General features: G+C 39.9%; 1 protein-coding gene and 1 long non-coding RNA gene across 2 annotated transcripts in view; both read left to right on the top strand.

The window, feature by feature from the left end:
* The window catches only part of LOC146315879 (uncharacterized), a 33,837-nt gene extending 26,529 nt beyond the window's left edge, over positions 1-7,308 (top strand). Inside the window, exons 3-4 of the long non-coding RNA XR_014771857.1 lie at positions 6,839-6,889; positions 7,172-7,308. This is a non-coding gene — a long non-coding RNA (uncharacterized LOC146315879). The remainder of the gene's footprint in view (positions 1-6,838; positions 6,890-7,171) is intronic.
* A 3-nt stretch (positions 7,309-7,311) lies between these two features.
* ndst2a (N-deacetylase/N-sulfotransferase (heparan glucosaminyl) 2a) lies at positions 7,312-26,250 on the top strand. The gene is made up of 13 exons (XM_084736076.1): positions 7,312-8,797; positions 13,095-13,182; positions 13,651-13,805; positions 14,423-14,608; positions 16,653-16,781; positions 17,824-18,006; positions 18,227-18,323; positions 18,411-18,534; positions 20,975-21,149; positions 21,251-21,421; positions 23,733-23,842; positions 24,080-24,182; positions 25,121-26,250. Exons 1-13 carry the CDS (start codon positions 7,724-7,726, stop codon positions 25,244-25,246), a joined length of 2,721 nt encoding a protein of 906 aa, XP_084592202.1. The 5' UTR covers positions 7,312-7,723; the 3' UTR covers positions 25,247-26,250.
* The last annotated feature ends 1,420 nt before the right edge of the window (positions 26,251-27,670 follow it).

Here is a 27,670-nt window from a genome sequence, read left to right as displayed (position 1 = left end):
TATGGGGAGCATGCTCATAAAAATAATGTTTTATTTGAGATCTTTATTGGATAGTATTTTAATTACATTTTACTTGAACAACAAAATTCTTAATTACCGATGAATCAATCATTCATTAATCATTATCATCACTACTGTCAGTAAATTTATGCTTTCTGCTTTGTCTGAGCAAATTTTCAAATTTTATGTTTCCATTTTTTTCCTCATCGCTCTGATTACTGTGGTTGGTAATGGACTTAATATTCACCTGGAGAAGCTTCAGATAAATTTACAGACACAGTTTGTGCAACAGTATTTCATATTATCTAGTGAATTATATTTGTCTTTCCCCTCTGAACTAAATACATGTTTTTGTTTCTCCAGAAGTGTTTGTTGCATGTGACTTATTTTTTCTGTTCCTGTTCCTTTTCCTTTGCTATTTAACATACTATCCTTTCTCAGTTCCACATTAGTTTTACTGTTTGTGATAAATCAATGTCAAATGAATCTTTTCTCCAGCATACACAATAAGCCCACACACAATCATCACACTGAGCGTCCACTCAGCCATTCAGTCTCTTTCACACAAGTTCACAACTAGACAGACACAGCCACATCGTCCCTTCACAAAAATTTTCAGAGAAAACATTGTATTTATTTACTGTAAATACAGTGAATAAATTCAGGAAGAAGACTTAATGTCTCCTCAGTGTTGTTGGTCCTTCTGGACTCATCCCCAGATACGCATGCAGTTATCATATCCTTGTCCCTTCCAGCAGAATACAAGCTAAGACTAAACTTCAGCACTTCAGGACTTCTCCAGGACACCAACAATCTGTTTTCTATATTAATCAATAAAAACATAATCTCCTCACCCTATCCAGAGGAACACAAGCCAAGACAAGACCTTAAGTGTAAGGCGCTCCTAGCATTTTTTAGTTTAAAGTTTTCTTTGTCACATACTCAACATATTTCTACATTGTATAGTGAAATGCTCATGGCTCCCTCCAGTAATGTAGCAAGAGTCGCAATGAACTTTTCCCCCATGGTCTCAACTCAACCCAACTGTTCTGAATTCTAGTTTTAGTTGTCCCAGACTCAACAACCAAGTTCTTTTTCCATTCAACACAATCAATTTAGTTTAACAACTTTGTTTGTGTAATTCACATCATTTTATTGAATTACTTTAGTTCATCATGCAACACTGTTTAGCCACAGTCAGTTTCTATTAGTCTTTCAGTCATTGGTTGAGTAACTGTTCCTTGTTCATTCCTAAATGTGTGTTCAGTAAATGCATCACTGCAAAGTGCTGTGCAAATGCAAGCCTGTTTTTGATTTGTACTTGGCGATGAAAATTTTCATTCACACTTTACCATATCTTATAGTAAACACGTAATTTAGTTTTAAACAGCTTGACAATGTGTAAGCCAGCAGGTGATGTATTGTACAACTTATGTTTGTGACATCTTTTTTTTTCTACAAATTTATACACTGAACAATCAAAATGATTCATATTCCATGATGACATATAAACAATAATTTCATTTGTGACAAATTTCTATACTGTCCCAGGATTGTCTCAGACACCAGCCAGACATCTTTGTGTCCCTGTTGCTGTTTTTACTGTAACCAGGGCAATGGGATGTTCTTAATTTTGAGCTCTGCACAGACATGAACCAAAGTTCATGGACTTACTTTCTGATTGTAAGTATTGGTGGGAATCTCTTGGCACCTCAGAGTTAGATTAGGGGCTACAATGTGATTTATAATATGATTATTGATGCATCTTGATGCATTAAAGTGCTATGCTTTTAACCGAGGAGGTGACGTCAGATTGTCTCCATCTGCAATAGCTCATACTCAGCTATCCTTACTAAAACTGAGGAAGTCACCTAGTTAAGAACATAAACACAATGCACATGTCTACATGTGTTATGTTTCACTGTCTGATTGGTTCAGCTATAACGAACGTACAGCCCATCTTACAAGATTGATACAGCTGATCATAATGTTAAATTTCCAAGTATTGATTTTTCTGCATCCATTCATCATCTTTAAAGAGAGAATCCCAATGCATCTAAGAATCTGTTATTTCCCAACCCCCTAATCGTTTAATGCTTCATATTTTCTTTGATTAAAATAAAACACATCTAGATTATTGAAATAATTTGGTCGTTTTGATCGAATTAAACACATCTAGGTTAGTAATATGTACATATTTTTCTTCAACAGCAGCAAAGGTTGTTATTGGTCTTGTTCTCATGTATTCGTCCAGTGCTGTGAGCTCTGTGATCCCTGCAAAGCTGTAATGAAACTTTCACCACAGGCAGAGATGAAGCTGATTTGGAGATGAACATGTGACCTCTCGACCCTCAGGCCTCTTTCTCCAATCTGAAGGCAAACATTTTACCACTAAACAAGAAATATCAAAACCTGATGAGCAGATTGCCATGATCATTTATTGAACACTCCACGCTCCCCATAGGATTGCTCCATTTTGCTCAGCATCCCATTATCAACTTGGTATCCACTATAACTAATCCAGGCTGCCATAAAACTCCACATATGAATGCCCTCCGTGTCTCTGGTTCCCCAGTGTTGTTCCATGGCTGGTCTTTGTGGATCCCAGAGGAGTGTTCAGCTCTACTTAGTAATCCATTAAACAGCAGATGCTCAATATGACCACAGTCTCCCCACACTCCTCCTGCAGCCTCCCTCTCTCCATTTATTATCTATTCCTCCCCCTCATCTTCCTCAACTTCAGTCTATCTGTCTGTGTCTGTCTGGCATTTCATTATGCAGTGCTCGTAGGCCTCAGACGGGGAGTGGCTGAGTGTGTACTCAAATTTACTACTTGATGCTCTTGGTAGTGTTTAGATGCTGTCTGAGGACAAAATAAGAAGAGTCTATTGTTACAGATCTGTAGTAATTGCTACCTGTGTAAGGCAAATTTCACACAGCCTACTTGTGACTCCAGTGCAGTTTGCCACGCATTGATTTTTGGTTTTTCTTTGACGGCTTCTTGCCAAATGACTTAGTTTCCGCTTGTGACTAATGCACCAACAATTCAGACAGAGGCTCTTTGAGTTCTTGTCCGACAAAAGTTGGTGACAGATTTCAGTGGACAGTTGAACACAAACCAGAAAAAGGCAGATTTTCTCAATGGCAGATTTCGGAAAAAGAACCGACACAGTGAACACAAGGTTAACTGAGCATGGTAGCTGTGTCCTGTATGCATGTGTAGTGAGGTAACCAGCAGCCAGCCATGCTAATATATAATACATAAGGGAAAGGAAAGTGTGTTAGTACAGTTTATGAATCATTGATGGAGCTCGATGATAGCAGTGCATTATTAATATCAGTTCTGTCCGTTGGGTGCAGTGTGTCGCTCACATGCTAGGCTTTTTATTTAGCGTGGGTAGTTAGGGGTGAAGTAGTAGACTCAGAAACCAGCATGCACACGTGGACTTTTGTTGTCACATTTAGCTTGTATGATTTTCTTTAGCAGAATCATGGGAATCACCTCGGAATAAATGTTACTTTGTTATCCCCTGGTGACTGCAGCACCCAGTAGCCCGGCGTCCTGGAATATGCATTGCCTTAGTATTCAAAAGTTTGGAGCCGTTATATTAATCATTATATGTAGTTATCATAAAACTGTATCATTCAAACACTATTTGAAATAGTTTTGCCCCAGCAGAAGAATAATTAGCCTAAATGATTAAAACTTCCAATTAGTCCTCAGTGTTGTGTTACAGGGGAAATCATTTCTCTCCTGAATACCCTTTGATTGTAAATGACCAGAGATCATTATTGAACCACAATGGTGCTACTGGGCCCTAAATATTTTAGTAGGATTCAAAGTGATTAATTGATTATCAGAATAGTAATTGCCAACTATGACAACTGCCTACTATTTTTATAATCGATAAATTGCTTTCATTTAAAAAAAAAAATGATTTCAGCTTCTTAAATGTGAATATTTTCTGGTTTCTTTACTCCTCTCTGACAGTAAACTGAATATTCTTGGGCATAGAAGATATTTGATGATTGTCATTTTGAGCTTTGGTGAACATTTTCCATCATTTTCTTACATTTTAAGGACCAAACAATTAATTGAGAAAATTATCAACGAACAAATCTATAATGAACATAATCGCCCTGTAATTGATTAATTGGTGCAGCTCTATATTTTTTTTTCTATATTTTTCTTCTGGGCCCTCTGCAGTCTACTTCATAGGTTCAAACTGTGATTTGTCAGTCTGTGGTATGTTCAGCTGATATTCTGTGTTTCAGTTCCAGTAGTGGAGTAACTTTATGTTTCTCTTTTGACGTTTTAGGGGAAACATTGCTAAAGCAACACACCTGTTAATTTCAGCATGTTATAGGCTATATTGTGCACTTGACACTGAAACAGTGTCCCGCTCAAATTTGCCAGATTTTGATGCGGAGCGTCCTTTTTTTTCATCAATGATCTGTGACTTTCACTGTTGCTCAGATGGTGTATTTGTTCCTGTCTGCCCAGTGTGGTTGAACCACTGAATGTCCCTGATGAAGGCCAAAGCTTGCACAGTAGTCTGAGAATTAAGTTGTTCTCCATGTGCAGAAGATTACTGTTTTTGCAAACTCTTCATACAAAATAACATCTACTCATAAAGGGGACTGTATACAATCCTAAAAGCAGCTTCAGACAGATAAGTACAGTCACGTTGCTACACTCATTTGCGAAGATAAATAAAATATGCCAAACATGTCTGAGGATAAAGGTGACCCTTTAGCCTTTCCTTGGACACAGTATTTCTTTTGCTGTATTGATGGTGATGCAGGAAGCATTTAAAAACAATCAGTATGTTGTTCTTTCTGTCCAACGCTGTCAAATTGTTGTCAATTATTTACATACCAGCTTCTTAGGATTACTGAAACAATTTCAGAGTTATAATATTGTGTGAGATTAACTTCTGTGAATTTAATTTAATTTCAGTACATTATAAAAATGAACTTATGGAGAACTGCAACTTAAGGCTGTTTTTAAAAACTTCCCTTGTGTTGAATTCACAGACAGTCCAACATCTAAGATTTTAGAGTGTGTTGCCTCAGCAACTTTTAGAAAGCAGGTTACAAATTCACAAAATCACATTCTCCCTTTAACAACAGGCATCTTTGCTTGTTGTGTGTCTCTAGGTGTATTAATGTTACACTTCACTCATTCCTATCTCAGATGTTGCAATAATGTTTAAGGCTCCAGAGTGAGTTTTTAAGACAGTCTCTGTTCAGTTGCATTGATAAGATAATGGACTTCCCTGTTCCAAGCATGTGCAACAGTATTTTCACACAATTCAAATTTCTTCAGGAGCCTGTGGTTTTTCTTTTTTTCTGACCACCAACATCAGCACCCCTGTTCCTGACAGTTAAGTGTGTTAGAGTGGTGTGTTTTTAAATGGTTTGTTTAACTGCCTCTTTATGAACATGTGCAGCAGTGTCAGGGCTGCCATTTGTGTGTCTCCATTCCATCCAATTAAGTTTTATCCATCACCTCAGCCTTTTGCAAACATTATCCATTCATTCCCATGTCTATTCACAAACACTCATGCACACACACAGTGTGTTCTAAGACCACCACACCACAGACCACATGAATTGAGCCCCAAACAGTGTGGGTCTTCTCCTGACGGTGGTATTGTCTGCTCTGTGTGTGTGTGTGTGTGTATGTGTTCTCTTTTAATTAGCACTGCGAGCCAAAAGAACTGAGGCATCTGCACACATGGTTACTATACTCATACAAAGGCAGCACATTCTTTGTCTCTTATTCTTCCCAGAATGACAGTAGTTGTTGAAGGACCACACACACTTTGTCAGGCTCATTTTTGAAGGCGACTGTTTTGCCTGAAACTTTGATTAACTAATTAATTGCATTTGCATTATGAGTGTGCAGCTTCTTTATTCTAAATTATGAATAATGATCCTGTAAGCAAGTAAATGAGTACATTCATTAGGAAATCATTCTTTAAATGTCGAGTAATTTAAAGCTTCTGTGTTGATGTTCTCCTTAAGGCTAATTTGTGTTTAACTTTAGGTGCAGATATGGATGGAACCTGCTGTGTTACAGATGAATGATGGGGGGCAGTGTAGCAGTGAAGCCAATAGTTCACGCAGGACATGACCAGGCCTGTGGAGTAACGGATTACATGTAACAAGATTATGTAATCTGGATATTAAAAAAGTAACTGTATTCCATTACAGTTCCAGATTAAAAACATACTCAGATTATTGATACATTTAGTAAAAATGGAGATTATTAGTAGGATTACAATTTTATATATCCTACGATATCCTACCATGCCCAGTGAACACACAGCTGGCAATTCATTAACATGTCCTCTAATGAAAAAATGCTTCACTGGGTGAAAATTTCACCATTTTTTGTCTGGGCATTACAGAGAAGTTGAAGAACCTGAAAGTATTTTGAAAAGACATTTGTTGTCAATTCCTCTTTCTCAAGACGTTCATTATTCCAACATCCTCCAGCTTTGCCATGTTTGTTCTCTTTGGGGGTAATCTTTGATTCTGTGTAGCGCCTTCTAGTGGATGTATTGCTCAGCATCCATGCCAGTGTCAAGGATGCATGAAATTATGTGATGGTTACATTGAAACAGACATCTATTTTTGTATGTAAAGGGGTTATAAATGAGCCCTTCGACTGGCACAAAGGAGTCTGTGTTTTGCTCAAAATGTGTGAAGCTTTGTTGCCTAAAATAAACAGTACTGAGACTTGTTATTGTCCTTACAAAGGAATACCGCTTCACAGTTTTTCTCTTTCTTTTCTTCCCTTTCATCTGTCTCCTGTATCTCTGTCCTGCAGGGGTCTGCCAGATTTGGATCAGAAGGTTTTCAGATCTGCAGTGTTTTCCAGGTGAGGCTTATAGACCCTTCTCAGACTTCAAGAGTTGTTGTCCACTAATTCTGATTCATCAATTAGTTCTTTTTCCAGAGGGAGAAGCCTTTTCTTTGGATTTTTGGCAGAATACATTCTCAAAATTCAAACAGTACCTCTCACTTAGCTGCAGACATGTCAGAACTGTACAGAACAACCATGAGAACTGAATGCAGATTTAAAGTGCACTTCTTCCCTCTCGTCCTTCTGTACCCCATTCACTTTGTCCTTCCCCTCTATTCTTTCTTCCTCATCCTCTAGGTGTCTTTTTCTAGGATGTCCAGGCACGGTGGCCTGAGGGGGTCCAGCCCCAATGCACAGGCCACCAGCGCAGACGTACTACACAAACATCTACAGATGGACACATCCACGTGTAGAGAGTAGACACCTGCACGGCAAGCAGCAACGCAGGCTGAACCCAACTGGTCCCCAGAGAGACATCTACTTTGTTGGTGTCAGCTTTTATTCAGCCATCTTCCATTTCTCCCTCTTCGATCCGCAGATATTTGACATTCCATCCATCAAATAATCATCTATCCTTCCCTCTGCCCCCGTTTCCATTCATCTCTCCATTCCAGTCATCTGAGTGATTTTTGTGCTGCAGAGCTAGAAGTGGAGAGCAGGTAATGGATGATGCTGGCCATGGTGACCTAGTGTAAATGGCTATTCCTCAGCGCAGCTCAGTGCCAGTATCTACTGCTCGATTTTCCGCCTCCACTCCCTCCTCCTCTCACTCCTACTCCACCTCTCCACTCTCCTTCCCTGTTCACCGCTGCTGCTTGCTGCCCAGTCCTGCCTCCCCCCTCCAACACCATGGTAGGTGCAGGCTTGGGTGTGTGGAAGCTAATGAGAGGTGTCCGCCAGCTGGAGCTTCACCGCCTCATCCTGGCACTTATCATCTTCTGCTTGCTGTCCATGGCCTTCCTAGCTTACTATGTCTCCAACAGCCCCAAAATCAAAGAGGCCCCCCCTTTACCCTTCAGTGACTGTGGTGGAGGAGGGGGGATGTCACCTGGAGCAAGTACAGGAGCCGCCGGAGGAGGGCCGGGTGTCCAGAGGTCACCGCTTTTTCTTCCCTCACGTCAGGGCCGATTACGACAAGTGAAGGCGGTGGACAATTCCAGGACTCAGCCCGTAGTTCTGGTGTTTGTAGAGAGCATCTACTCCCAGCTGGGCCAGGAGATTGTAGCCATATTAGAGTCTAGCCGCTTCCACTACCGGACAGAGATCGCTCCTGGTAAAGGGGACATGCCCACATTGACGGAACATAACCGTGGACGGTATGCATTGATCATCTATGAAAATGTCTTGAAATATGTCAATCTGGACGCGTGGAACCGTGACTTGCTGGACAAGTACTGTGCTGAGTATGGAGTAGGTGTCATTGGCTTCTTCAAAGCTAATGAAAACTCTCTTCTCAGCGCACAGCTCAAAGGTTTCCCACTCTTTCTACACTCACACCTGGGACTCAGGGACTACCGGATCAACCCCAATGCTCCTCTACTTTACATCACCAAGCCCAACCAGGTTGAGCAGGGCTCTTTACCAGGGGATGACTGGACCATTTTCCAGTCCAACCACTCTACCTATGAACCAGTGCTTCTGGCCAGCACCAAGTCCTCTGAGGTACTGGCTCATTTTGGACCCAGCCCTCTGCGGGCCCTCCACGCCACAGTGGTCCAGGACTTGGGGCTCCACGACGGCATTCAGAGAGTTCTCTTTGGAAACAATCTCAACTACTGGCTTCACAAGCTAGTGTTTGTGGATGCCATTGCCTACCTGACTGGGAAGAGACTGTGTTTGTCCTTGGACCGGCACATCCTGGTGGACGTGGATGATATCTTCGTTGGCAAGGAAGGAACCCGTATGAAGGTGTCAGACGTGGAGGTGGGTGATCCCTGTTATCCATCACACAAGAGACCACAAATGAGATGATGCTGATATGCATTCATATTCATTTTAAATCTGGTTCAGATTGTATGCCAAGGCAGTTCTTGTCTCACACACTGAAACAGCAGTTCAAGCATGAGTTCACATTTTTTGTATGTGTTTTTTGATACAAATTGTTGTTTTGTTGAGCAATTAATATAAGGTATGAAGGATAAATGCTACCCTTAAAGTAGCTATAATTGATATTTTTGTAATGAATCTTTACCTATGCCGAATGAATTTGAAAAGAGTATGGCAGTGTAAAAGTGGCAGCTCATAGTGAGGAACCTACAGAGAATCACTTCAATGTGCAGATCCCTTCAGCTTTGCAGACCTTCATGAGGAGTTTCATTGTTAAGCTGATCCACAATTTTATGGTTTTGGATCACTCTCAACGCTCTCATGGTGTCGATTTCAGCTGCGGCAAGCAGGGAAAAGCTTGAAAAACCCGCTGCACACTTCGTTTTTAGCAGCGAACAGAAGACAGACACAATTAGAGACTAACTGGTGAACACAGTGGAGCATTTAGCAGCTAAAGATATTTCTCTCAGGAGTTGTTAGGGACCAAACATGGAGATAAAAGAGAGTGAATATTGGGCTTACAGTAATCAGGTTCCCAGAAATACGGCTTTAAATGAACAATAATGTTACTCCATAACTGCTGGATGTGTAATTAGGGTACTGTTTGCTAACAAGTTCATCATATCAATTTAAAAGGCATAGTATATGTCAGTGCTGTTCTGCTGAAAACATGTGGCTCAAAAAAATCAGGTATTGCAGGTTAGAAGCATCATATCAGTGGTATCGTATGTTTAAGCTAAATAAGTCCTAGAGATGAGATCGATCCAATATTGGTATCGGGGGCTGATATTGATCTATTTCACTTATCAGATATCTAACATCACCAATCCACGTTCCAATTTAAATTCTACAGTCCAACATATTATCTATTTTAAAATTGTGTGCTACAACGCAAATATACTAAAATAGGAGAAACGCTTCCTAAACGACCAACTGAAAATACGCCCAGTGTGAAGAAATGTACGAGCCACCTCACTCATGGTGTAACAATAAACCAGCAGAAAAATGACGCTCACCAACATAAATCAACATAAACTACTATGTCCTGAACAAACAAAACAAAAAGTAACATTTGCCTTTTGGAACATAAAACAGTGAACTTATACTTTAAGCAATGCATCATGGGAAATGAGGGCTGTCTGGCAGCACTATCTGAACAAGTTATATTACACATAATAATAATAATGATGATGATGATGACGGTAATAATAATAATAGTGATGATGATGATGATGAAAATGATAATAATAATGCTCTATTAATTACTATCTGCTTACACATTTTCGTAGTGACAATCATTTCCCAAAGCATGCAGCCATGTTTTAGCTTTGGTAATAGTTTGCCCATTTGTTTAAATGATTAAATTCACATGTTCAGGTCTTCTCGTCTTTCACCATGTCGCTGAGCTTTAGTCGGTACCATTTCCACATTTGTATACTTTGTGTCAAACCGATACAGTCACTCTGTGGAAAGTGTAATTGTCCTTTCATCTCAGCCCCTTATTTTCTTGTGCAAGCTTCACTTTTTTGCAATAAGTACTGTTTGTTTACTCACGAAAGTGCAAGTTTTCAGCCCTGATTATCCAATTATGGTGTACATCAGAGTTTGACACGGAGGAATGGCATGAGTATAGCTGTCATGTAGCTAAAATTATCCCGCACTCTGAAGTCAGCAAAAATAGATCATTCACTGCTTCTCAAACTTATGACAAGTTTTTAGAAAGTTCATGTTTGATAAGTATTTCTATTTCTTGTAGAATTTCTAAACATTGCTACTCCTGCTATAAGCTGTGAGGAATTTTAATTGGGCTTGTGTCAGCTGTTTGTACAAGTAAAAGCTAGCATTAGCATTTATAAGGCATATATTAATGGCACTCTTGTAGTCTTTTATATTGTTAATGGATTCAGATCTGACAAATTGCCACCACCACACCCACATCAGAAGGCTTCACTAACACTGAGTGGAGAGAAAGTAGAGAGTGTAACAAACCTAAAACAGCAGCCTGATGTTCCCAGGCTAATCAAGAGAATAGCTGTATTGATTTAGAGATGTAGACATTCTCTAAGCTGCAAAGGAGGAGCTGTAAAGGAGGTAGAATTTATGTTTCATTGGCTAAGCTGATCTGTTTGGTCCAGGGTGTCAAACTTGATCATTGAAGGGGCCAAATAAGCTGGAGTGCAGCCAGAACTTTCCTACTGGGCTGACCAGGTTAGACCCAGTGACTCTTTTGGAGTGGCACAGTATAAGTGCCACACACAACAGGTATCAAAGCATTGTTAAAATCATTAGTCACACCCACTCTGGATGATCTTAAAGCTGCTGTCCTGCTCTCCTGTCCTGCTAGGACAGGATGAAATAGCCAACATTAAATTTGGCTCCATGAGAGAATTAAAAAAAAAAAGAAGAAGAATGAGAAAATGGCATTTCCAGCAGAAAATATGTATGAATGCTGAAAGCTGAAATGAATTTGCTAAATCTTGCTGAAAATTCAGAAGTCTTAAATGAAATGCCTGAAAAATCTTAAAGCTACCGCTGAACAACATGGAAGCTGAACTGCATTAACTAAGGAAGCAGAGGGCTGAAATATGTTGATTTAAAAAAGCTGGAAGCTGAGTTGTAATTCTGTCAAAACTGTAAGTATGAAAATGCAATGCATTGCACTGCACTGTTGAAAAACATGGAAATTGAAATGTAAAACTGGTAGAACTGGAAGATGAATTGCATTATCCAGTACCTCAGCTGAAATACCATTGCTTTAAAAGCTGGTAGCTTAGCTGAAACGCAAATACAAATCAAAGCTGTAAAGCATAAGAGGAAAGGGCTGAATATTTTGTCAATTGAATGGCTTCTGTAGGTGAAAGTATGCAGAAGTAGTGGTCAACTGATAAGCGTACGGAAGAAGAAGTTATTGAAAAGCATTGCTGAAAATGCAGGAATCTGAAATGAAGTCTCTGAGAGCTTCAAGCTCAAATGAATTGCTAGAAAACCGGAAACTTCAAAGTGGAGTAGGTTGGAGAGGATTTGATGATTCTGAATCAGCAATTACACAATACTATGAATGCTAAATTAACATGAACACTAAAAATAAAGATTGGAGGAACAATAGTGCTGAGTGAGCTGAGTGTTTGTTGTGGACTGTATGGAAACGGGTCAGTGGCCTCTGGCTATTAATAGAGAATCTAAATTATCTTGCAGGCTGGGAAAAAAATGCCTTTGAGTTTGACACGTGGTTTTGACTTGGTTTTGTGTTTCCAATGCAAATCTCATCTCTCTGTAAATTTTATTCCAAGCACTCTCCAGGCTTTCTCCTTGAAGGAAGCGTAAAGCTGTTCAGTGGTTTGCTGGGAGCACAGTGGCTCAGTTATTTGGTTTGTCTTAGGGAGTAAGGACCTGGGTTCAAATCTCAGCACTGATCTTCTGTGTATTTTGATAGTCTTCTGTTAGTGTGGATTTCTTCCAGGCAGATTGCTCTCTTGGTCGAAAGGATAATTTACATGTAAATGTAAGTGACTGGTTTCCCTGTGATAGACCTGACCAGGATGGACCCTGCTTTTCACCCACTGCATGCTCATGTCAGTCTTTGTGAGACTATGGGTGGTGGTGCATCATGGTGACACCGTGTCTGTTAAAGGAGAAGCCCCTGAAATGGGCACAGCTATCATCAGAAAAAAGTTCAACAATTCATAGCCTGTTTCATGTTCATGTAAACGTTCATGTACATTCATGTCCAGGTGGGTTTATGCGCATAAATGTATGTTTTATGCATGTGTGGTGTTGCCACAGTTTTTCACATTTCAGCCTTCAGAATATTAACACTAATCTACATTACTGTGTAGACCGGGTTTCATCAGGGAGGCACCATACTGATCTCTGCAAGGTCATAAAATGAAACATTAAAACATGTTATTACAGGATGCACAAATCTGCATAACGGTGGCGGAGTGTATGAAAAATATTAATATGAATTGTGTGTCCAGTGTATTGCATAATTTTTCAACCAGTACTATAAAATAGATTGCACATAGAAAATGTCAATTATTACTTAATTTGACTTCAGCCTCAAGGTTAAGCAGCAATGGTTAATAATTTCCTTGAATAACTGTGAAAGAAAATAATGTCATTGAGTAAGTGTGAACTGTGAACTGAACTAAGTGTATTTTTCTTCCTTTCACAGGCGTTGCTCAACACTCAAAACAAGCTGAGAGCACTCGTCCCTAATTTCACCTTCAACTTGGGATTTTCTGGAAAGTTCTATCACACAGGTACGGACCATGTGACATTACTGCACCAGCACAGCAGTCTGTTTGAAACAGGCTCTTATACCACAGCTTTGGATCTCTGCCACTGTATTTGTGAAGAGCAAAGTTTCAGAAGTGTAGCATTAGCGTCATGAATGAGGATCATCATTTTGGCCTGACTTTGCACACCACACAACATCACCTGTGGGAATTTGCAATGTTGTGATTGTAAGAATTCATGATTTTTTTTTCTTTGTCACGTTTTCCGTCTTAATTCAGGAAAATGTTTGAGTTTTCCTCTGAGTGGAACTACTGCCAAGCTTACTGTGTAATTGTGACTGAATACTAACTGATTCTGATACTTCATCTCAGGGTACTGAGTAACAATCTGACAGCAGTGCCATCTTTTTTAAAACCTTATTAAAACCTTAATTAGTATCAGGCCACATGATGGAAACCTAAGTTATTTGTGTTTATATGGATTTTTTTCAGGAACTGATGAGGAGGATCGGGGAGACGACATGCTGCTGCAACACAGGATGGACTTCTGGTGGTTTCCTCACATGTGGAGCCACATGCAGCCTCACCTCTTTCACAACGTCAGCGTCTTGGCTGAGCAGATGAGGCTCAACAAGATCTTTGCTCAGGTTAGCACCACCAGTACACTGCAGACATTGCCAACGTGTGAGACCTCTGTACACATACATGTATGGTGACGGAGTTCTGAGTGTGTAGTTCTGGCACTGCATTGCCTGGGTAAAGATTAAATGGCTACATGAGTAATGTCGGCTTTGAAGAGGATTCTGATCTTTTTCTGTATTTCCTTGTGATAGGAGTCTCATGATTCTTCAACACCACGATTCATTGGTTTTATGCTCTGACGAATGTCATTTACATTTTTAAATTCTTTAAAAAGATAGAAAAGTGCAGCTCCAGGCTACTGGTAAGCTATGCTGTGTTGTCTTTGAAGTGGTGCTTTGTTTTTTCTTAAGCTACACGCCAGACATGCGCAAGTAGGCAGGGATGAAGAGAAAAAAATGATAGAATCGCATCCTTTTGATTTCAATCCATTTTCAGTTAAGCTCACTTCGATCAGTTTTCGATTTAGAATTAAAATTGGCACCCATATTTATAGACTTGTTATAGACATATGAGGCAGAAGTGAACGCATCTGCTCCCATGTCTCTTTCTTCTTTTCTCACCTGACCATAACTTTCTCCTCTCTGCTACCTCCTCATGTGCCCGCCTCCTCTCCTCTCTCCAGGAGCACGGCATCCCAACAGATATGGGCTACGCAGTGGCTCCGCACCACTCTGGGGTTTACCCCGTTCACAGCCAGCTCTATGAGGCCTGGAAGTCTGTGTGGGGCATCAAGGTGACCAGCACAGAGGAATACCCCCATCTGAGGCCAGCTCGTTACCGCCGTGGCTTCATACACAATGGGATCCAGGTCAGTGCACAGTCCTTGATTAATTCCTGCACTGCAATAATATTCCCACAGATAAATGTTTCCCCACACTGTCACACTTCTCGGTCAAACATAAAGCTAGATGTGGAAGTAATAATGACATGTAGCAGCTCTGCACAGCTGAGATGTCTCATTCTCTGTAACTGTGTGGAGACAGAAAATTTTTCAATTAACCTGAGTAACCGTAACATCATTTCTGAAATGACAGAGAAGCCTGCACATGATGACCTGGTAGCTCAGTTGGTAGAGTGTTCACCCCATCAACTGAGGCTGTGAGTCCTCTGCAGTGTCCATGGGTTCGACTCCTGCCTGTAGCCCTTTGCTGCATGTCAATCTCCTCTTTCTCACCCTTTCCTGTCATATCTTCAACTGTCCTATAAGTTCAAGGCATGAAAGCCCCCCAAAACAACAAAAAAAGAGCAAAGCCTGCACACTTAGGAGCATGGTATATACATGCAGAGTTACTGTATTTTCTAGAGTTAAGAGGCAGACCTCCAGTTTTGTTGAGCAAAGACCTGTAGCACCTACCAGAGGACAGACATGGAACAGCTGCAGCATTCATCCTCCAGTCCTGTCCAGCTGACAGGATATTTGAGGGTCATGAATATAGCAGTAGGAGCGTTTTTATTCGCTAGTTTCCCATCTTCCAAATACTATGTGGATCAAAGCTAAATGCTTCTTTGCTGTTTTTGCTGTCACTGAATTAGATTTTGTCTGGAGAAGAGACTTCATATAAAGTGTAATCTTCTGTTCACAGTTCTGATTTGATGTGCATTTTTATTACTTTTTCTTTTTATTATTTTTATATGTAGTACAGCTACAAAGTGAGCACAAAACCTCCACTAACGCTGCATAATAAATATAGTAATTTAAATGTCCTGCATTAGGAAGAAAGTGAAGTGAAGAAATGTTCTCCAGGAATAATCTGTATATTGTTCAGTAGTATTTTGTGTCTGCAGGAGAGAAGTTTCACTGGCTGTGTTTTCATCAACATGTTTTTATGCACTTTTTGAAGTATCACATTAGATAAGGTTGATGGAAGCAGTAGAATTAGAAAAAATGTCCTCAGTTGTGCAAAAAAAAGTTTGTTAGGCTGGCTTGAGGTGATTTTAGCCTTAAGTAGTTTTGCCATCTTGTTTTCAACATTATTTGTCACTATTTGAGGTTTGACCGGCACCCTTTTAATTAAGTCATCTTTTTACCTGCAATGGTAAAATGGTTTTCCAACAGGAGATTTCCTCCTATGGCTTATCTTAATGAATCAACTCCTAATGATCACACAACATTAGTGGATGGAAACAAACATTCTTTCAAAATTTCTTATCCTGGTTTACTTGAAAGTTATTTTCATCTGAGAGCAGCACTTTAACACTTGAACCTCCTGCAAATGTATGCAAAAGAGTTCAGTGAGTCATATGAGCGCAGTACCCACATCAGATCAACAAAAGATTAAATGTGGATCAGTATTTATGTAGTTACTGATCAAAAAATGCTTGAATCAGTCATGATTATGATCCTGCAGAGCAGCCCAAGACATCCATTGTTCAGTATTGTATTAGTTTAAAGGTACAGTGTGTAAGATTTAGGGCTGTCTATTGTCAGAATATGCCAGAAATAAATATATCTATAAGTGTTTTCATTTGTTTATAATTAGTGTATAATGAGTCGTGTAAGAATCACTGTGTTTTCGTTGTTGCAGAACATCTGCAGAAGGTGCTCTTTCATGTTTCTGCAGTAGCCCAGAATGGACAAATCAAACACTAGTTCCACAGCCGCAGTAGTTTTTCCTACGTACTTGAAAGGGGAGGGTGAGATAAGGTGTTTGCAGTCTGCAAGCTCACTGTACGATGCTGCTTACTCTAACTAATTACTGATTGCTGCCTCACCCTCTGTCCTGGTCTAAAAAAAAGTACTGACTACAGCTATCACCAGTTTGAAAATGAAAGTGTGCACACAGATAAAGACCAAAGATACACAATCATCCAAACATACACCAAACAACTAATGATCTCCTTGTGTGTTTTAGGTGCTGCCCAGGCAGACCTGTGGTCTGTTCACCCATACAATCTTCTACAATGAATACCCAGGAGGCTCGAAGGAGCTGGACAAGAGCATCCGAGGAGGAGAACTCTTCCTCACTGTCCTCCTGAACCCAGTATGAACACCGCCTCCCATGCACACACCAGAGCTGTCTGCTGGAGACTTAGACTTGAGCAGTACTTGTGACTTCACTTTGACTCGTCTGTCATGATACTCGACTCATTTGAGACTGGAACGTCTTACTTATAATGTTAAAAAGAGAGAGTAAACTGAAACTTAAAATTACGTTCAGTCAGCATCTGACAACGAGTCAACAAGGAGTTCTAGTTGTGCCCATCTTTTCACTTTTAAAGCTGTTTGAAGTGTGATTCCTCATGCGTGACACTGCCTAATGATTGTAGCTTTAAGTGGTAATAATCAGGGAGCACTGAAACTCATCAGGGCACAGTTGCACCTTTGTTCTGCTTGTTCTTACTGAATTATTTGACACATACTGATGCTTTGATTCATTATTTGGAACAGGATGTTAAAGGTCCAGTGTGTAAGATGTAGGGACGTTTCTCTGTATGTTCGTAAGGCAAGCGTAAGACAGCGTGTTTGCAATCTGCAAGCTTGTCACTAGACACCATGAAGTCTTTCACACCAGTCCTTTAAATGCCTTGTTTCCATTAAAAATAAGTATTTTAGTGTGTTTTAGCCATTATTTTATTGTAGTATCCTAAGCACTGATAGACCACAAGCTTCATTTTGACTGAACTGGACTCAAAACACATTAAAACTTGACATTGATCCAAAAAACATCAAAACAACCCGACGATACATACAAAAATCACAAACAAGTTGAATTGATCCTTTTTACTTGTGAAATGAAATCGTATTTGGGCCAGTTTGTTTTTAGTAGTATGTAAGTAGTCATAATGTTTTGTTGTATAGTTCTTAAATATTCAAATATTAATTAGTTTCTCAGTTGTAACCAACATGTATGTAGATGAAAACTACTGCTCTCTGTTGAGTTCATAGTTGAGGTAAACTTAACAGCTGTTGGTTATTATCTAGGTAATTTTGACTCCGCCTGCATTGGTTTTAACTTAAGGACTTGTTGCCCTGACAACAGCAGATAAATGTTAATCTAACTCCATTGTGGCCTCTCAATCCAGATCAGCATCTTCATGACCCACCTGTCTAACTACGGCAACGATCGGCTGGGTCTCTACACCTTTGAGTCTTTGGTGAAGTTTGTCCAGTGTTGGACCAACCTCAGGCTGCAGACGCTGCCCCCTGTCCAGCTCGCTGAGAAATACTTCCAGATCTTCCCCGAGGAGAGAAACCCACTCTGGCAGGTCGGTTTATTCATTGAAACGTTGAAAAATGTACAAATCGCTTTTTGCACAACTTTCTTTGAAAGAGAGTAAAACATGTTGATAGAATGTGAATTAGAACTGGACATTTTAGTATTTTGAACATTAAAAACATTAAAATATTCAGTCCCTCTTAAAAACATTTCCAGTGAAATGTATTTTTGATGTAATAAAAACTGAAATGAGCCGCTTTATTTTTCAGAATCCTTGTCATGACAAAAGACACAAAGACATCTGGTCAAAAGAGAAGACCTGTGACAGACTCCCAAAGTTCCTTGTCATTGGACCACAGAAAACAGGTACCACACTCTCTCGATATGTTTTTATTTTGTCTATATACTGTATATCTCCCTTCATTATTATAAATGTCTTGTCTTTACTCAAAGGCACTACAGCGCTTCATTCATTCCTGAGCCTCCACCCAGCAATCACCAGCTCCTTCCCCAGCCCCACCACTTTTGAGGAGATCCAGTTCTTCAGTGGAGCAAACTATGACAATGGGATTGACTGGTAAAGACTTGACTAACACATACTGTCCACTGCTGTCAGAAAGTCTGAAGTACTCCATCACAGCATGAACACTACATAGCCTCAGTTTTCATAGCTTGTTTTTTTCTTCTTTTCTTAAGATGTCTCAGTTTCTAAGGTTCAGTTTCAGTGAAATGGTGCTTGCAGGAGCTTAAATGATAGATTCAGACTTTTTCAGATCATAAATACTTTGTAATATCCACATCACATGCAGTATGTACAAGTGTTACGGCAACTGGGTAATCATTCCTCCTCTCCATACTGTTTGTGAAGTGATCTTTCTAACACAGCTTCAATGTAAAAGATGAGGGACGGAAATCCACAATCCAAATTTACAGTTGTTTTAGTAGAAAATTCAATGTTTGTGTTTCCTCGCTTAAATGCAGTGGAGAGATATGTAGTAGTTGCATGCAGGCATATTGCCAGGACTGAGAAAACAGCAACCTCAAACATAAAGTCAGAGCTTCAAAACAACAGTGTTAAAGTCCTGGTTTGATCAGTCAGAGTCCAGAGGGGTGTACTATGAAACAAGATGGATGTGTTAGTGAGGTATGTTGAGTTTAAAGTCTGAGTTTTCAGTGTCATGAAGGTGTCTCTCTTTTAACCTGGCCAGATCACCATGGTAACTGATGCTGAGCTCATAACCTGGTCTGGAGGAGGTTATGTTCTGAGTTTAAGATGAAATCTTCTGTAAAAGCATCACTCTTTAACTCATTATATTTTTGATGATTTTTAATGAGCAACAGATTCTAAACTGACATATTGTCATAGGAACCTCACTTTGGTGATGCAGAAAGTCATATTTTTCCCTTCAGGTCATATTGATACTTTAAATTCTAGTTGCGTAATGTTACAGCTGCAGACAGTTTGAATGTTTTTAAGCTTGTTGCTGATTTGCTGCCAAGTCAACACTGCTGATACTGCAGCTCAGAACACTGATTAAAAAATTAATTAGTCATGGAAAATATTCCACCAGTAACATTCATTTTACTTTGATTTAGCCAAAAACTGTCAGACTGACAGTATCATGTTCAAATCTGCCGTATGAAGTCTAATTTATTAATGTGCAGTTGTCATGTTGTTCGCTCACAAATGTTGAGCATTTTAGTGAAAAAGAATCAGCTGTAACTGCTGCCAAAGGTCTCTATGACATTCTGACTTGAGGGTGTGCAGATATGTATTTAATGTTTGTATTTAGTTTTGAGCAGTTTTCTTTTCTAAGTAAGCCCTGAGAGGCAAGTGAGGAAAAAAAAATCTGTTGATCCATTTTCTAAAAAATTGTACAGTGTTTGTTGTTGTGATGCTCATTTTGGCCACAAGAAGCTGACATGCACCACTGCCTCATGTTCTAAATAGGACTATGAAGTTATGTAACATTACTTGATAACATGCTAACATACAATATACTGTGTGTTTAGAGTGCATGGAGTAATTTAAACTCACCTGAAGGAAAACATGAATGCTCTCAGTTTTATTTGGAACATAGGGTAGTGGTGCACTTCAACCTCTTGTGGCCAAAATGAGTATGACAACAACAAGCACTTTGAAAACTTGGTTTTCACCTGTTTTCATAGATGAAAAAGTCATTTGGTGTAATGAGGGGGTTAACAGAAAAAAATAACCCAGGGAAAACGATGAGGAGACCAGGGCTAAATGCAAAAACTAGAATTATTATCAACAAAATGAGACAAAAGAAACATTTAAAACAAAAACCTCCCAAAGATTATAACTAAAAGTTAGTGTCTCAAAACAAAGTAAGTTGGTATGTTAAATAACAACTTCAACTAAAGAGCCGATGATAAAACTCTACAAACACCAGGGAACTCCCTCCCTTTTAGCAGGGAATAAAACTACTTGAGTTTTTCAGCACACACACACACACACACACACACACACACACACACACACACACACACACACACACACACACACACACACACACACACAGTGTGAAAGCTACCAAATGGCCCACTGGCACCAACTGCTTCTCCTCTCCAGCTTTACGGTGCGTTTCATATGAACTTGGAACTCTGAATTTCTGGTTTTGATTTGAGTCTCTTTTCTGAGAAGTAGGACACAGGATGGCACATATCACACTCACCATCTTTTCAGCAGCATAGCACAAGCTCAAACAGTACGAGTATCCACGAGCAAAGTTAGGAGCAGCTTACACAGGAGCAGTGCAGAGGAGAGACGTGGCAGCACTTATGAAAAGTTGAAAACCTGACAAAACCTTTGACATCAAACTTAGAATTTTTTTCTCACTTGCCTCTCTGATTTTTTCTTACTTTTCTTTTCACCAAATCACAATTTAAAGTGATTAAAATGGAATCGCAACAAAACATGAAATGAAATGGCCTGTGGATGTGAACCCTTTTTTAGGCATGAGCTAACTCACCTTTGTTTTCTGTGTTCTGCTCAGGTACATGGACTTCTTCCCATTCCCTTCGAATGTCAGCACAGACTTCATGTTTGAAAAGAGTGCCAACTACTTTGACACAGAGGTAGCTCCTAAGAGAGCTGCTGCCCTGCTGCCCAGAGCTAAAATCCTGGCAGTGCTCATCAACCCGTCTGACAGAGCGTACTCCTGGTACCAGGTGAGAACCAGCACACACTAGACACACATCCAGCTGTCTGTCAGACTGTACATGTTAGTCAAAGCAGTTGAATCAATGTGTGTTTGTGTTAATGACCACAGCATCAGAGAGCCCACCAGGACCCTGCAGCCCTCAACAACACTTTCCACGCAGTGGTGACTGCAGGCGTCTCGGCCTCCAAGGACCTGCAGGTCCTCCAGAGACGCTGCCTTCATCCCGGGGCTTATGCTACTCACCTGGAGCGCTGGCTGCAGCACTACCAGCCCAGCCAGGTAACAAAAACTGGAGCAGGTGGACACAGTAGTGTAGTCCAGTCTGTCTTACACATGAACCCTGTAATATTATTAATGCCTCACATCACAAGGTATTTTCATGTTTATTTGAAGACATGTCTGTGTGTCTACTTTGTGGATGAATTCCCTGCTCAATGGTTTTACATTCATTGAAACATCTGGAAGAACAACATCAGCAGTAATCAATCACTTAGATAAATATAAATCTTCATAGAAACAGTGATACATTAGATGAGCCTGTTTTTGAGATAAGTCTCCACTCACAGCAAAACCTACTTGTCTGTAGTTACCATTTTCCAGGGGAATACAAATAATAATAATAACTTTATTTTTATGGCACCCTTAAAAACAGAGTGCTTTAAGTGCTTTAACAGACGATAGAAAAGAGCTGAATACCCAGGAGGCAAAATAACAGAAGGCCAACACGATGAGGCCAAACAGGAGCAAGACAAGGCTAGGCAGTTTTATTTATATAGCACCATTCATACACAAGGCAATTCAAGGTGCTTTACAGAACTTGAAAATGCATTGAAATAGAAACATTAAAAGAACATTAAAATTGTGTACTTAAAAACAAAAGCTAAAAGCAAGACAATAAATAGTTTAAAACATTACAGAAAATGCATTTAAAGAAAGAAGCAAACATAAAACAAAAGCAACAGCAGACAAATATAAAAACAATAGCTACAGATTATCCTAAAAATATGTAAGGTATCCACTTCACTGGTAAGCTGCAGTAAACAGTAATGTTTTAAGACCTGATTTAAATGAGCCGACAGTTTCAGCAAGAAAATAATAAACTCAAATTGATTAAAATTAAGACAACATCATGTAATGTCAATATAAATAAGTACAAATAAAAGAATAAGATTAAAACAAATTAAAAAGGAGACTTGGTGATAATGTTGGTGCTGATGTGACAGCAGTAATTGTACTTGCATCTGTTAATAATATTACAGAGTACTTCATCATCACAACATGAACCACAGGCAACAATGAAATAAACAACTGCAGCAATTTCTGTAAACTGATGATAACAAGTCATTTAATATTTGCAGGTCCTCTCTGACTGTTCCTGTGAGATGTTGTCCATCAGTTGTAGTACTAAGTGGGAAGAGTGCAACTATAATACATTTATGAGATAAATAATAAAAATTATCAATCAGGTGCAAATCCAAAATGTTAGACCTGTAAACTGGTTAACAGTTCAATTGCAAAATTCTAAATATACACAATGTGAGAATATAAACAAGTCAACAGTAAGGGTCATAAATGTATGAGAAGTAGCCTAAAGCTGTGTAGGTACAAAATCTTAAGCAGTTCACCCCAAATCAAAAATACATATTTTGCTCCTGGCCTGTAGTGCTGTTCATCAATCCAGATAGTTTTGGTGTGAGTTGCAGAGTTTAGGAGATATCAGCTGTAGAGACGTCTGCCTTCTCTCTGGTATAATGGGACTAAATGACACTAGTCCTGTGGTGCTTAAAGTACCAAACTCATACATTTGAAGAATTCAAAACCAGTTTCTCTTTCCAGAAATCATGACCCGCTTACTCAAGATAATCCACAGACCTTGTTGTGAGCAGTTTCATGCAGGAACTACTTTCATTCTGTTGTACAATCAACTGGAACTACTTTCTTTTCTACTTGTTTAATGAGCATGTCCATGATATTGAACATTGAAGTAAGTCAGAGAGAGACAGAGACAGTAATCCAAAGAAAAATAATAAAAAATAAACATGAAGAACAGACCGTAACCCTGCTGTCCATCTCTTGATGGAGAAGATGAGTTGTGAAGTTAGACTGCCACTCTACTGTCCACTTATAGTTATAATACTCTAGATGTAATGCTGTATGGACAAATATGAAGCTACATTACTGGGGAACCTGATCATTTTGTTGCTGCAGATATCGTTCAGCACAGTAACACATCTTATGCTGGTTATTAAAGTTGGCCTCAGAATTAAAGTTTCACATGTTTTCCTCCAAGTTAATGTTGGCTAATTAGTCAGAGTGTCTGCCAAAGCTGTTTCTCTCAAAAAGCAGTGACTTCTTCTAGACTGTTGCCTCGGGTGTTTGTCTGAGGCGGATAGTTTAGTCCAAGCAGATCCAATATGTAGAATTCAAATGAGATTTTTGTTACATGGAAGCTGCAGTAGCTCCTTCTGTCAAATCAATCAAATCAAAATATCATTTACCACTGTCTAGATTACAGTCATGTATGACACTGACTGTGTGTGTGTGTGTGTGTGTGTGTGTGTGTGTGTGTGTGTGTGTGTGTGTGTTGTAGATGCACATCGTGGATGGGGCTCTGCTGCGGTCCAACCCTGCATTGGTGATGGAGGGAATCCAGAGGTTCCTTGGTGTCACTCCCATCTTCAACTACACCCAGGCTCTAATGTTTGTAACACACTCACACACACACACACACACACACACACACACACACACACACACACACACACACACACACACACTTCCATACATATACATACAGAGAACCTATATCTTTAAACACACAATTCAGATAATACAGGATTGACTTTGAAAGGAAAAAATACTTCAGAGAGATAAACTCAGCAATGTTCCCGTATTCCCAGTTTTTATTGTGTTCTGTTCTGTTTTGTGTTTGTGCAGGTACGATGACAGCAAAGGTTTCTGGTGTCAGCGTGTTGAAGGAGGTCGAGCCAAATGTCTGGGCAAGAGTAAAGGCAGGAAGTACCCAGAGATGAGTCCTGAGGTATCATCTACACCTCACACCGTCATCATCGTGCTTCATTCACTGACTGGCCTGCACATGCAGTAAAATCTAATGCCAGGGCCACACAAACCTTTAATCACAACTCTGATCACTAATCAATTTGATGGCCAGTGACAAGTGTAACACCTGTTAAACTAGGTCAGATAAATGACATTGGCTTTGTTTTATCAGTTCTGATTATTGATTACAAATATACCATGTTATAATAATTAACTTTTCCTGTGATAACATTATGTTATTTATGTTGTTATAACATGATGTTATAATAAGTGTTGCACTGTCCCCAAATAGAGTATCAACAATACACCTGTGTAAACTCACCTGCAGGGTAACATGAATGCTTTTAGTCCTGTTTAGAACATAAGATAGTGGTGCACTTCAGCCTCTTGTGGCCAAAATGAGTATTACAACAACAAACACAAAATGATCTGGCAAATCTTTTTTTCCACCTGTTCTTCAGTAAAAATACAGTAATGCTGAACAATTTTGAAAAAATGCTCAATTGCAGTTATTTTGACTGATATTGCAGTTATATGATTTGCAATATTAGGAGTAATGCTAATTTTTGCATCATTATTCTCATTTTAAATGAACACATATCATAGCGGTGTGATTTGTGCAAGGATCTGTACTGAACAAAGATGTGTGTTCTTGCGTCTGTAAAACACCAATATTTAATTTAAAATTGACACACATTTTGTATTTAACACACTGCAATCTCACTTACCTCTTCTGTAGGCTTTCATAGAAACCCCTCAGTTCAATTCTGGTTATTTTGTGCACAGAGACAGAAGAATAACTTTATTGTGTTATTTTTCAATTTTTTCTTTCTACTTATCTTTGACCAGCATCTTTGTGTGTGTGTGTGTGTGTGTTTCTGCGTGTGTGTGTGTGTGTTTCTGCGTGTGTGTGTGCAGTCGCGTGCCTTCCTGACAGAGTACTACCGTGAGCACAACATGGAGCTGCTGCATCTGCTGAATCGGTTGGGCCAACCGCTTCCGTCCTGGCTCCGCCAAGAACTCCAGAGCACGAGCTGGAGCTGAGGTCTCACGCCCTCACACACACACACACAGACACACACCACAGCAGAGCCGGGACTGGAGTCTGTGGACGAGCCCACACTTGGCTCTGGATTAGACTGGACTACCTGATCTGGAATCAACAGCAGCACACGGTTTTAGCTGATGTCCACGGTGCTCCTGTTCCACGGCAGAGAGAAGACAGTTCAACGTGAGATCTTTCTTGAAGTGTTGGTCACTAACTGAGGAGGATCCTGATTTGTTGCTGACCCCCCGCGAGCACTGGCCAGCCTGGGGACGGGGGGGGGGCTAACACTGTATTCATCAATTTGCTGTGGATCCAGAGGACTGGGTGACCAGCAGGTCAGACAGCCTTAACGCGAGGATACAAATTCCCAGGATGAGACTGTGCAGATGTGAGTGTATGACTGGATACAGGACACACAGACACACACACATCTCATCTCTCCACAGGAATGATTGTAACGCTGTGGATTTTTAAAAGCTGTTGTATATGTTAGGTCTGAGGGGAAACAGAACGGCCTGAAGCAGACAGACGCACAGACAGACAGTCCGTATCCTGGTCCAGATTTCTCTGTTACACACACACACACACACACACACACACACACGTTTGACTGCAGGTGTAGCTGACAGTCGGGGTGCTGCGTTCCCTTCTCTCCTCACAGTTTCAGTCTGATCACTGCAGTGACAGATGTTTTACAGCTGATATGATGGTGATAGGTCAATGTAAATATCATGTGTTCAGATTCGGTCCAGGCTCCGCCCCACACTGACATCCTGTCAGGAAACAGCTTTATGATGCTGATTTAATGTTTATTCACTGAGGTAAAGATGGCTTTTCAATGATGACCAGCTGCACTTCACATTTTAAGTCTCCCTCCATTGTCCAGTGTTTATTTTAAATCACTTATATCCTTGATGTTAACCTTCATAGACAGTTTTTTTTTATTAAATACACCATTCACCTTTCAACAAGTAAATCATACAACACACTGCTGGGCAAAGGTTGTGTTGTTCACTGTCTTTTTTTTAATTAATGTGATAATACACACCAAGCTGAGGGTCCGAAACAAGGTCAAAATATGTACAACTTTCAGATTATTAAGCCCCCTTTACACTGGACAAAAAAACACTAACACCTGGTAACATCTGGCTTTTGTCTTCAGTGGGAAAAAGGCACAATCATCATTCGCTCCCAGGTCAAATGACCCCCATTAGTCAACAGGTATCAGCTGAACGGTGGTTTAACATCCCACTTATACTATAAGTTCTTCAGAGTAAAAGCCCCTTTATTTTGTTTTTTAGAAGCTTTTATTATGAAGCAGCAAAATCGGGAAGTGTTGCGTTTCCATCAGCAGTAACTTAAAATGACTCCTCTGCAGCTGAATGCGAACATGAGACCAGCAGACATCTGAACGTACCAACAGCAACACAGGAGAGAAACTAAACTTTAAACCAATGAAATTCATCTGAAAGCTGCAGAAGCACTGAGAGCTGAACACACAGTCTTTTATAAACCTCTCTCTCTCTCTGCTCTCCTGCACACACAACAAGAGTCTCAGCAAACAACAGAAAATTACAGAAAGGCAAGTGGGTCTGCTAGTGAAGGGAAATGGATAAATCACCTGGTTATAGCCGTTTTAAAAACCCTGCATAGACGCACTAATTTTGGTGTAAATGTGATATCAGTGTAGTTGAATTTTTTAACAGAAAATATATCAAAAGCCCCTCTTACACAGGGCAAAAAACCCACTAACACCCACTAACATCTGGCCTCTTTCTTCAGTGGGGAATGGTATAATCTGTATTCATTCCCAGGTCAAATGACTCTGCAGTGTTCACAGGTATTCATCGTCTCCGGCTCCAGTCGGCAGTTATGGAAACATGACACTCGGGTGGAGACGCTAATTTCCCCCCCTTTTCTGGCAGAGGCGATGAAGGCTTGTTGCCTCCATTGGAAACTTCTGTGACTCTTTAGCCACAAATTCCATCCGTCTCAAGTTTGAAAAAGAGACCATTACATTGTCACCGGCCTCCATGCTGCTTTCTACTTTACTGACCCTGTTTTTCCAGCATGTTGGTGACATTGAACGTGACACATTGGGGGGGAACAAAAGCTGAAAGGCAAATTCGTCCTCTGGCAGTGGGAAAGGAGTCAGTCGCCTATTTTTAACTGGTTTAACCACGATTTAAAAAACCTGCTGTTGCATCATAAACACTCATTTTAGTGTAAAAATCAAAGCTAGAGACCAGGCTACACAAAGGGTCATCAGAAGTTGGTAGAGTAGACTACTCTAATAAATAGAGGTGAAGAAGTAGAGCGGAGCTGCACCAATTAATCAGTTATTTATCAACTATTTAAATTAATTGTCAACTATTTTTATAAGCATTTAATCATTTTGAGTATTTTTTTTAACAAAAAAT

This window comes from Lutjanus erythropterus, chromosome 14 (genome assembly GCF_056507025.1).
Source record: "Lutjanus erythropterus isolate fLutEry1 chromosome 14, fLutEry1.hap2, whole genome shotgun sequence".
Taxonomy (NCBI): Eukaryota; Metazoa; Chordata; class Actinopteri; order Lutjaniformes; family Lutjanidae; genus Lutjanus; species Lutjanus erythropterus.
Note: the sequence above shows the minus strand (reverse complement) of the source record. Positions and strands in the feature narration are given on the sequence as shown.